This window comes from Nothoprocta perdicaria, unplaced genomic scaffold (genome assembly GCF_003342845.1).
Source record: "Nothoprocta perdicaria isolate Ctin4 unplaced genomic scaffold, notPer1 scaffold_355, whole genome shotgun sequence".
NCBI lineage: Eukaryota > Metazoa > Chordata > Aves > Tinamiformes > Tinamidae > Nothoprocta > Nothoprocta perdicaria.
The window spans coordinates 19,659-31,640 of record NW_020455594.1 but is presented as its reverse complement, the minus strand read 5'-3'; the positions used below and the strand labels follow the sequence as shown (position 1 = coordinate 31,640).

Below are 11,982 nucleotides of genomic sequence, written 5' to 3'. Positions count from 1 at the left end.
GGGGGATGCTTATGTTGTGTTGTGTGTGAATGTGTGAAACTGCTGTGATGCCTTTTTGCTTTGAGTTCTTTCTATAGGCCAAGATAAGGGGGGTGTTGAAAAGAGACTTTTTAAGATACTGTTTAGAAAGCAAAATCACYTGTTAATCCTTTAAACTGGTTTCTTGGTAGGACCCATGCATTTTAACACAACTTGAACTTTCTTTGACCACTCCAATATTTTGGGTTTCAGTTCACTGAGATGATGTCCCTTGATGTATCAGACAGTGCTCAGATCTATGCTGCATTCCTAGTTTACCTGGACCTCTTAGAAGGTAATTCAGTGAACATCTSACCAAATGTTTTGGTAGTCTTAGGTGCTAGGGTATAAAAACTTGTATACCTGAAGTTGTGCTGATAACAATCCTGTCTTCTAGACAGGATTTCTACTAAGTAAATGGCTGGTGTGTGCAAGCCTAATGAGGATACTCCTTTTCTGGAAAGGAGCAGTATTCCTATAGGAAAGAAGACAACTTTGAAATTTGTTGGCAATAATTACAACAAACTTAGTATAATCTTGTAATGTCTTAGAATAGTGGGGAAAAAAAGAGAGTTATGTGATGTATAAAACCCTATCTGCATTTCTTCCAAAAGGAATTCTTGAGAAGGGACTGTACTTAGACAGGCAGCCAGCATAATAAAGCTGCTGTACTTTCTCTTGGAGACCGGTAGTTTTCAGGGTCAGGGACTGGAGGAATTTCACAGACCAGAAGGTTTTGTATCTGCTGTCGTTATTACACCTCCACACAAAATGGCTTAATGAGCTGTAACAGAAAACTGCGGTTGGACAGCAAAAACTTTTAGCCTTGTCCCTTCATGCAGAAGGGAAAAAATAGGAAGGGTTACCATGATTTTAGCACCTATTCACAACTTGGGTATTGATAAATTTTGAACTCAAACTAGTTTCATGGTACAGTGACTTCAAAACTAGAGAAACACCAATTGTCATCTTCTTCCATATGTAAAACAAAGATTTGTAAATCAGACCCCATCTGCCATCAGCCAGTGTAGCTTTGAAGTCAGATTGCTGCTCATCCCTTAGGTTTCCTTAACAGGACTGCCTMTCCGAAAGCAAACTCAGAGTTGGTTGGGATCTCTCACAGCAAATACTTGGAAGAGAGGGAAGGAAAACAGAACATAAAATGTTAAATTAAATTCCAAGTTTGTTGTATGAATGGTTAAACTTGTTTTTTGGTTTCTGATCTGTCTCATCAATGATGAACCCTTCCAGGGAGAAACTGGCATGAAGTCAAGTATGTTGGATTAGCAGAACTGCAGCTGGTGTGTCTACATGCACGTGAAAGAGAAGAGGACAGTCAAATAGTGGTGGTGCCAGTACCTGTGCACATATCACTAAGTCATGAAAGGTGAGGATACTAATTCAGTTTGCACTGAATTACCCACAGGATAAAATGAAGAGTAGACATATTTAGCAGGCTGCTGGTAACTTAACTGGGAGCTGGAAAGGGAATGGGGAGGGAAACAAGGAAGAAATATCAGAGAGAAGGTGTGTTTCAACTAGTGAGCAGACATATTCTTGGTATTGCGACATACATATATATGAAGTCATTATTTCTGTAATTTTCTGGGCTGTTATCCATTCTCTGCTTCCTCCCTGGAAGTGTTAATCCTTTGATGCTAGTTTCCAAAAGCAATTGCCTCTTTATGTTGATAAACACTTCATATTGTTTAAAAGTAGCATGTGCCTTTGGAGATAACGGGTATCAAAACACACATTAGAGACAAGGTTAGAATACAACTATCGCAGCTTATGCTTTGAACATTCTTGTGCTGAATTTTTGTTGTCTGGGAAATCTGGTGGTAGTCTCATGTCTATGGGTTTTAAAGTACCTTAAAAAAAAAAAACCTCTTTGGACTTGCTTAAAAATAAATATTGATTTTTCCTTATTGTTGAATCCCAAGAATAAGCCTGATATATTTGATCTGTTGTGTTTTTGGCTTTTGAAATATAATCCTGCTATTTTTAACAGGAAATTCCTCTTATTTACCCAGAATCAAGTGTTTAACTTTCTCTTGAGCTATAATTTTAACTTGCATCTGTTCAGAAATGCCTTTTAGATGCTTGCTTTCCTGGTGGCACATGCAACACCAAGTAATTCTCAAGTGGAGAGAAACATAACTATGACTTTCTGATGTTATAAATATTTTCAGCTTAGAGAAATTCCATTCTAATACTTTTATAGGATATTTTTCTGACTGTTGGAGTAGCCTCAAATATGCAGCATGAAATATTCTCTTGATTGCATCTCCCTTATCTGTTACTGGTATCTATCATTCCTTCCTATGATAACTAAATATTTGAGCTATTTATTTTAGCTGCATCATATGGTAGTGCTTTTTTTGTTGTGTGTGTGTAACATGTAGAGCAAGCCTTGAGAATATCTTGCTAGTGTTTGCTGTATCCTCTTTCTCAGTTGCSAGCAACCTTAGCAGACATGTGCAGAATGTTATTTTAGACATGCGATGGCTATTTTTTCTTTTCTGTTTTGGTTTTGTAAGTGACAGGCTTGTCTCTTACAAGCAGGCTTCCATCTTAATTCTGCCWTGTGTTTGTCTGAGAGTGGATCTTCAGAAGCATTTGATTTTTGATAGGGGAGAAATTTAGCTTATTAAATACTGGTGGATTCAAGTCTAGTTGCTGAAAAATTTGCATTTGCAAATAGTGGTCAGTCATTCTTGTGGGCATGGTTTTATGGAGAAATATGGCATGATCCCTGCAACAGGACCTGCAGGGTGAAAACTGAGTGTCATTTAGCCTCTTTGCAAGAAGTAGAYCACTGGATATGTGAGAAAAGAGCACACATCCAAAAATATTTCATAGTGTTAAAATTTGAACTGGATTTTTTGGGTGGGGGGAAAAAAAGGTGGCTAGGTAGAATAGGGGATTTTTGAGAAATTACTCCTATATGTGCTGAGTTGTTGTATTTATTTAATGTAGTAAGTTTCCATCTGGGTTGGAAACTTTGATTCCTGACATTGGGTTAATGCCAGCAAGTATATTCCAATTGGGTTTTAATGACAGGGAGATACTGCACTGCATATATGTCCTATCTTTTACTGTTTCATTGGGGCTTTTCATTTGGAGCCTCTAAACTTGTTTGTACTGTGGTGATACTGTTTGCTCTCTTTCTGGCATCGATGTGAATGGAATCCATTCCTGAAAGGACGTGTGTTAGAGAAGCAAAGAATGAATGCGTCACATTGGTTAAAAGTACAGCGTGTGACTAGGTTTTCCTATAGAGCAAATACATTCAGCATGTTGTCAGTAAAAAGAGCTGAATATAGGGCTGTAGTGCTAGATGAGTGCTTTAAAGTCTTGTATGTACTTGATGCTGTTATCAGACAGGAAGACTGCGTATATGTTATTGAACATGTTCTTCAGGGCTTGGGAACTGATGTCTGAAGTATCAGTAGTAAAATAATACAAGGACCTTGACTGGAGTCCTACATAACTCTAGGAGCCCAGTTCGAACCCTGTGTATCCACATGCATACACATGCTTGGGATAAYGTTAGCAGCTCCCTGCTGATCCAACCAGGCCTGGTCTGTCATTGTAGCGACTGGACAGCATCAACTTCTCAGCGCTGTTGTTGGAGCAGGGAACAGAGAAAAGGCTACAGACTGCAGCTGCAGCTCAAAGTTATGTAGTGTAGAGCTAGGACACTAAAAATGCATCCCACAGAGGGAGTTGGAAGCCAGTACGTTACAGTGTTGCTTGCCTCTTTATTCTCATAGTGATGGATATTTTGTTSTTGTGATTGTTGATAACAGGAGACTTGGAGGTATCTGGTGTCTTAAACGTCTTAAAAGTCAAATTTTTCACTTGGGTTCCCAAGTTGTAGGTGGTCAGGAAGGTTTTGTACTTGCCCACTCTGCTACTTTGCTCGAAACCTCAGCCCCCCGTAACCTTCCTCTATAAAGTAGAGGAAAGGATATGAATACAAATAAATGCAGCTCACTTAGCGTTGAAACTTAAGACATCAGAAGGGGTCAGAAGCTGGAAACGTTCTTTCCCCATTGCTGGGGCTGGAAATTCTGTGCTAACTGTAAGAGCAGCCAGTAATTGGCAGCATTTATTGGAAGTGTTTTCCTTCTTAACCAACAAGAGTAGGGACTGCTGGRATGGTTTTTCTTTCTGAGCCACTTCAGTAAGGGCCTGCCAAACTCGGCCTTCCCAGGTGTCTCATGAAGATTTCTCTTTTGCTGACACTCTAGCAGCAGAGGAATAGAAATGTGTCTTTAAAGACTGTAGCAGAGTTGCTGTGGAAATCACTGCTAAGATACCTAAGCAAATGGTAAGTGTACTTTAAAGTAAAAACACTCATCCATAGCTGCTCAGCATTCCCTTTAGTCTGTTCTGTGATTCCATCTTTTCCATTTTATATATGACAGTTAACTGCTTAAGGCAGAAGCTGTTCTGCTTACAAGCCGTGTGCCCATTTCTACCAACAACTAGATGATCATCCTGCCATTTCGGTGTAATGCTACACGATAATTCAGCACTTCTTTCACTGAATCCTAAAATTATGGTGTCTGGAGCAAATAACTGCCAATGCAAATAATAGTTTTACACAGTCTGAGAAGTGATTTCATGCTGTGCATATGCCCACTTAAACAGAAGGTCGCTGAATCTTCTGTCCTGAAGACTTAGGGAATAAAACAACTTCTTTCTGTCTTGGACCATTCTCCCAAACATACACAGCTGGTTGAGTTTCAGAGAACCTTTTTTTGTACTCTATTGCATTGAGCTRTAAATTCATTCTTGCTTACGAGTCTGTGAGAGGAATCCATGGCTCCATTGACAGGGAGCTAACTGCTGTTCGTTACCGCAGACAGAGTCTCAGTGCACGCTAGGTATGTGGTCAGTACTTCCCAGAACTGCAGTTCCCTGCATGGGATAAAACAATTTAATAAAGGTAGTCCTGTCTCGAAGCTGACAGAAATCATTTGCATAAAACAAACTCAGCAAGTTTATAAGAGTTTGTTACATTGACATCTGGATTTTCTAGATAGTGTTAAAAGACTTTTTTTTTCAGTCTTAATAGAATTAATTGGTGCTTGTTTTAGACAAATAACTTTGTCTAAGCAAAATATTAATCGCTAAAAAACTCTCAGGTTAATTGATGTTTCTCACAGTTCTGTTTATTTTTTCAGTGGGAGCTGAAGGTAGATTAAGTCAGTAACACCAGATTATAAAGAATACAAAATTTGTTTCAGTCTAGGAGGGAAAGGGTTATTTTGCTAAAATAGTAATTTACTCTTGGGGAAAAAATGTATAAATGTTCAACTTTAAAGCTAATAAACATCCTTTGAAACAAATCTGAGGGTTGAAAGTGATTTATTCTCTTAAATCCATAGTTTGTGAAGTAGCTCTTCATTTTAGGTTGTATTTTAAATGTMCTTGGGGTGTGACATATTCTTATCTTGCCTCTTGCCTCCCTTTCACAGTTTTGTCAGTAGCTCCTTCTGCTGTTAGCATTATTTAATTTATTGTTTTCTAGATACGAACTCTTTAGCAGCGTTTTAGAAATAGCTGTCCTTTTTCTGACCATGTGGCATTTGCTTTGTGCTTTTTTTTTTTTTTTTGTCCTTTGAGGGGGGCTGATAAAAAGTCTTCTAGCATCCCATGTTGCTGTAGTTTAGAAACTAATCCCAGGCAACAGGGTGTGTTCCATTTCCCCCAGCTCTGCTCCTTCCTGTGTGCTTCAAAGGATAATCCAAATTTGGGACAAGCAGCTGTGCATAGAACAACATTTATTTCTTGATGGTGAGCCTGGGGGACATACTGCGCCCTTTTGGAAATGCTGGTTAAAGTGGAAGTATTGTGCTTTATAAGAGGCTACCTCTGCTTTGGTCCTCTCCTTTATGGAGCCTGTCTATACAAATGTGGTGCAATTTTGTACTCCARTGTCTAGAGGAATGGTTTCTGATAGAGAGGTACAGAGATCAGCTCATGTCACTTCTACAGTGCCRCCCTGCATGGAGGGGACAGAGGCAGTTCAAGCTGGCAAGGCCTGCGCTGAGTTGCTCATGCAGGTATAAAGGGCAGATTGAAAACCTTTGGGGTTTTATAGTAAGGAGGGCTGTAGATCCATTTAAGGTAAATGGAGCACTGTACAGCTTCCATAAAACTACTCTGAGCTTTCAGTGTTTCCTTTGCTTCTCAGTGATACTTTTGTGGGATATATTATGAAAATAAACTWATTTTTTTGGTCACAGTTTGCTACTTGTAATAGTGTTTCTTTATGATTGTTCTATATTCAGTTTTTGGACAGTCAATTGAAACCTCAAGTTACTGTTTAAAACCTGAAAGTTCACCAATCTTATACATTTTTTTTCCCCTCTCTTTGGACAGAAAAAGACAGCATCGCTTTGTGAATGTGTTTTGAAAGCCTATCTGATAYAAAAGTATCTTCATAAAAATTAAGATGGGAGAAAGGCCATGGGGGAAAACAGGAAAATAATACTTTTCCAGAATGTATTTAGTCTCATTCTGTTTGTGGGAGTTTGCTTTTTTAATCATGCTGGTGAAAGGCAAACTTGCCAGTGCTGCTTGTGGTGGCCACGCAGCTTCCTGCCCCAATGGTGTCTTCCCATTCACAGCGCCTTTGTAGAGGGTGTACCTTTCCCTGAAACCTGAGCCTCAACACTGTCTCTCCCCTGAGGAAAAGACACAGAGCATTGTGAGGGAGGGGGAGAAGGGAGAGGAGGGAATGCAGGATATTTTAGCTCTGCAGGCTTTCCCTGTGCACACACCAGCACACTTGCCTGATTGTTCTGTTTCTGTGAGCTCTCTTGGTGCTCTGTTTTTATTTTATTTTTTTTTTCCTGGATATTCACTGGCATAAATCCCATGAAGGTAGCACACTTAGGGTATCTGTACTCAGTCTTTCTAGTCTACCTGAACCTGTGTATGAACAAGGTTATTCTAGGCTCTGTGTACTAAGGTGACTGAGTGTTTTGTTGYGCAGTCCACTTCTGGATATGACAAGGTGAAATAGTACATACTTTAAGCATGGGCTTTCCTTAAGACTGTACTTGAGAAATGCTAAGCTTTTATTCAGACACTAGGGAACAGTATTAACTGCTTTAGACACAGTCTAACAATTTTTCAGCTGCGCCTTTTTCCTGTGGTAAGTTTCTAAACTCAAAACTTGATGTCTAGTCAGTGAAGTGAGATTACGACCTCATGCTTGTTGGTAAGGAGGAGCCAAGTGGAGCCAGCCTAGTGCTAACAGCCAAATGTTTGTCACCAGCATCCACATGGAACACAAGCTGCTGACGCATGGCTTGTAGAGACTCATGTACCAAGGACAGTGACTGYAGCCCTCTTGGTGTCACTGCGAGTGATGTTTGCAGAATGTTTGATAAAGCTGGGATTGGTGAAGACGAGGTTGATTAGGATGCTGATAAATGGAAGATACTGTGGTTCTTCATGGAGTATGTTTCAAATATTTAATTTTTTCAGAGGTGCTAAATACACTTTCGCTTGAGCRAAAACATCTTTGTAACTGCAACCATGTGTTTGTACTATCTCTTTCACCGGTGATGAGAGTAATTAGTCTGCTAGCATGAACTTAGTCAATAAATCCTCTTAATAGGCTAGCTAGTTCTCTAAGAGGAGATATTACATAGAAGTGTTTGTGTAAGACTCCATTTTAATCACTGAAGCTGTTGTGTGAGGTGGGTAATGTAGAGGGCTCTGCTTGATGAAGGCTTTTTGCCTTGTTTACGAGGTCGAGCAAATTTCAGAAGGCTAAGAATAGTCTCCCTGTTTTTTTTTCCTTTTGTAAAGAATGTTACCTGCTTCTAAAGGTTTAKAAAAACAACTCCTGCACCTTTCTAGCAACTTTTTTTTTTCCTACTACTCATGGTAGATAGTAAGTAATGAAATGGGTACAAAGCAGGTGTTCTTTTCTGACTCCTCCTTTGAAATGCCCATTGCTGTAAAGTAACTTTGGGAACATGCTGTATGTGGAGGCTAGCAATGATGTCTGGAGGGGGAAGAGAGGAAATGCAGTTGTCTGATACAGACTTCCTGAATTCCAAAGCTTATTTGAAAAGATACCCTCCCACTAATCTGCAGATGTGCTGTGTTGCGTTATGGCTAGCTGTGATATGCATGGAGAGAACGCGTGGTGCTGCCTGTGTTAAGGACAAAGAGAAGAATCTTGCATTTACAATTTTAGATTTTTATGGTTATAGCAGCTGATATTTGTTTTGTGGAGGAGTATTGGGCCCAAGGATGGAAGTGGTAGCAGATCATCCTGAAGCACTCGGGCATAAAACCTTAAGATCTCAATTACACTAAATGACTGACTAACCCTGATCTGTATTGCTTTGTCTTGCATTATGTGTGAGCCTATAGTAAAAATAGAAGACACTGTTGAAACTAGCCAAGTTGAATTATGAACAGTTCAGAACACAGATGGGTACTTAAGACATGGCTTTAACAGCATAGACTTTCCAGGCTGCTGCTTATTCTTTGCCACTTCCTATTTGGCCTTTACTAAGGGATCAAAGAGATTTGGAAGGGAAGATGATGTCTGAAGTTTGAAAACTGACGTATTTAGAAAGACCCTAATTTTCAGCTACAATGAGCAGCTTGAAAAATCTTTATTTGCTAGTGCTTGAGAACTTACAGGCACATGAAGCGAGAGGGAGATTTTTCCCACTGCAGAGATGACTTGTCCCCAGAATATAAGCTGCTGTCCCAGGAATCCCAAATGAGCCCTCTTGCATTAGACCTTTAGGTGAAGAAGTTACTGCTGCTAAGAGAGGGAGTTAGATTACAGGGGTGTTACTGCTCTGTCCTCAGGCTTTGCACTATTGTACTCCTGCAGTACTTGTGTCCCATGCCCCTGTTGGAACTGTGCTACAAGAACTCTGGGAAACAGTGCTGACCTCTGCTGTGATTTAAAAAGTAATTGGCTTGCTATTCATAAGATAATTTTGTTTTTTAAACTGAAGAAAACAAGGGCGTTGGAAATTAGCTTACTATAATTGGTGGAAGGGAGGTTTGAAGTGTATGCACTAGTATACCTAAGGAAAGCTTAGAGGCATACACTGAGTCACTTCCAGCAGAAATTTGTGGAACTGAGTATATTTTCAAGTAAAAGCAAGATCTTTATTTAAGAAATTGTGTTTGATCCTCCAGAAACTATCGAGCATCGTGTTGAAATTGGCTTGTAGGGCTTTTGCTTTTTAACAGCAGAAGTTGTATGTTCTTTTTATGTGCATTTCTAACTGTGTCATGAATGCATGATTATGGACCTATTTCTAACTTTTTTCTTCTTTTTCTTCTAGGATAAGAGAAATCTTACAGAAAGCCTCTCTTCCGCCAGACAAACCCGACACCCCRCAGTCAGTCACTCTGGCCATAGTAGAGTCAGATTCCACAGTAGTCTACTATAGAATGACTGATGGCTTTGTAATGCCAGATCCTCCTGACGATACTGAAAACATTGACAATAAACAATGGAGAAAGAAAAGAAAGAAGCTTTTCAAATGATTAAGACAAATAGACTTTTCTTGAGCTGCCGTCCTCAAATTTAAACAAATCCAGGAACTTACACATGTAAATAAGTAGTGTGATGAAGTCTTCTGCATATCAAGTATCTTTTCACAGAGAATGGAGGTTTGTGCAGATGTACAGAAATAAAATGCCATTTAAAGTATCACTTGGACCATGTTTTTGAAACATTTCTCCTAATAAATACACTCTGAGAAGTTTCCAAAGCTAGTCTCTCMTTTATACCTGTTCAGTTACATAACAAACTAATCATTACTCTTATTARAAGTATTTATTAAAGGTAAATCTTGAGGGGTTCTGCCAGAAGTTCTGATACTGAGTTAAAGGCTTTGTATTTGAGAGTCTTTTTATTATTAGCTCATGCTACCTCCCAGTATCCTATATTGAATACATATCTTGTCCCATCTTTTGAGCAAAGTTTTTTTCCACAGAAGCACCCTGTTATGAACTTTTTTTTTCTGCAGAGAGGAGAACTGACTACTACAAAACCAGAGGCTGCTAGAACAGATCCTAGACTAGTAAGAGGGATTTGGAGTCCTTTCATCTGCATGAAGAAGGACCAGCCTCTACTAGTAGGTTCAAGTCGAGGTAGGTTATGATCAGATCAGCACTTCAGTTTTTATTGATCCAGAGTGGTGTCRTGCATATAACTGAACACACACCATGTTGAAGGTGAGGATCTGGAAATTCTACCCGTCTCAACACAGTATTGGAGTCTGGTCTTAGAACTGGAAATGCCTTGTGTTTGCATCACAGTGTAATGAAGTTGTCTATGTGATGCCCTGCTAGGCTGCTGTGTRTAAAACTGCTTCACTGTGCTTTCAGTGCCTCAGTGTCACAATAGTGCTTAAAGCTCTTTGGAGAAGAGGAGGGCAACTGGATGTGCTTTTCTGTATCAGCGTACCTGTATCTGAGGCTGCAACTGGGCACTAGCCATTATCTGCTCAATACAACAAGCAAGTTCCTCAACTCACTGTAATTTCAAGATTTTTTTAATACAGCTTCCACTAGTTAAACTGATTGTCCAGTGATGCATCAGCTAGGGGTAAATTAAGGAGGTTAAAAAAAGTCAGTTTCTTTTGCAGGAATTTTCCATGTCTTTCACATAACAGTTTTCTTCAGGTTGAACTTAGAGCTTCTTGGCAATCAAGTGCCATTCCAGAGGCAGCCTCTTGGGTAAGAAGATGCTCATTTGAGATTCATGTGGTCAAGGACCACACACTCAAACTTCGAAGCACAAGAACTCTTTATCTTCACATGGGTATAAGAATGGGAGAGAATCCAGGAAATGGAGCTGGGAATGAGGTGGTTTAGAGCTTTAGTATCTCTATGACCAAGATGTCTGGAAATACCCAATGTTTTTTTTTATTGTGACCATTGAATCTAGTATAGACAGATACGTCRGGAGACTCTGTGGTGTAGCAGGGAGCACACAGGGCTGGAGAGTAGTCAGGGTGTAGCTCTGGCTTCCCAAAGGAACCCAAAGGACACCTTGCTCAGCTTTGCACTTGGTGCTGGTTCTGCCAAGCCTCTCTCGGAGCTGGCGTGTTGTGGCTGCATCCCCTTGGGGTGTTCCTGCCTTGCAGCACACATCAACCCTTCTCAGTTTTGCCAGCAAACCGGAGGACTGGAGAAGGATGCTGTGGCAGGAACCTTTTAAAGCAGCTTTACTTTGCCACCAGTGCCATCATCTGGGGGGACTTTGACCTAGGGAACTTGTTAAGCCATGGAGCATAGGCTGGCGTGCATGTCCAGGTGCTTGCTGTGCTCATTGCAGGACTCTATGCATCACTCCACTGGTCCTTGTAAGCTGTTTCTGAGTACTAAAGCACCGTAGCAACTGTTTGATATTATCCTTTGCAATACTGGTATCTTTGTTTTTCATCTCTTTGGTGGTATTTCTCCCTGGTATACACTGTGACAGTAGTGTATACCAAAGTAGCCTTTGAACTATGGTTCTTCTGGAGATTATGGCATCCTACCCTCCCCACGTGCCTTCTGGCACTTCCGTGCAACAAGGGGAGACTGTAACTCTGTGGGCTTCAGTCACAGAAAAATGCAAAGAAAAAAATTGAATATCTCTTTCTCGCTCTTGCTCCTCTCATGGAGGAAAAATATATTTTGTTTTGATTCAATGCCATACTGCCTTAGAAAGATAACAGTGTACTGACTCTTGACATGCTGTGTTCAACCCTAATGTCTGTATTTCAGGTCCTCTACTGCTCAGACCATAAAGTAAATCTTGTATTTCATGAGGCTACATACCACCAGTTAAATTGTCCTTGCACAAGCAAATACTTCAGGCCCGGTGCGAATATGTGCTGGAAAAGAGCTAGTTTTGTATGAAGAAGGCTGTAACAATTACAACACAATGCAGAATTTATTCTTAAG

The 11,982-nt window shown here is 40.1% G+C and overlaps 1 protein-coding gene across 1 annotated transcript in view; it reads left to right on the top strand.

The window, feature by feature from the left end:
- Positions 1–9,662, top strand: part of TSEN15 (tRNA splicing endonuclease subunit 15) — a 10,361-nt gene extending 699 nt beyond the window's left edge. Inside the window, exons 2-4 of the mRNA XM_026044254.1 lie at positions 232–313; positions 1,270–1,405; positions 9,366–9,662. Coding sequence (XP_025900039.1) covers positions 232–313; positions 1,270–1,405; positions 9,366–9,570 — 423 coding nt within the window. The 3' untranslated portion in view covers positions 9,571–9,662. The remainder of the gene's footprint in view (positions 1–231; positions 314–1,269; positions 1,406–9,365) is intronic.
- The last annotated feature ends 2,320 nt before the right edge of the window (positions 9,663–11,982 follow it).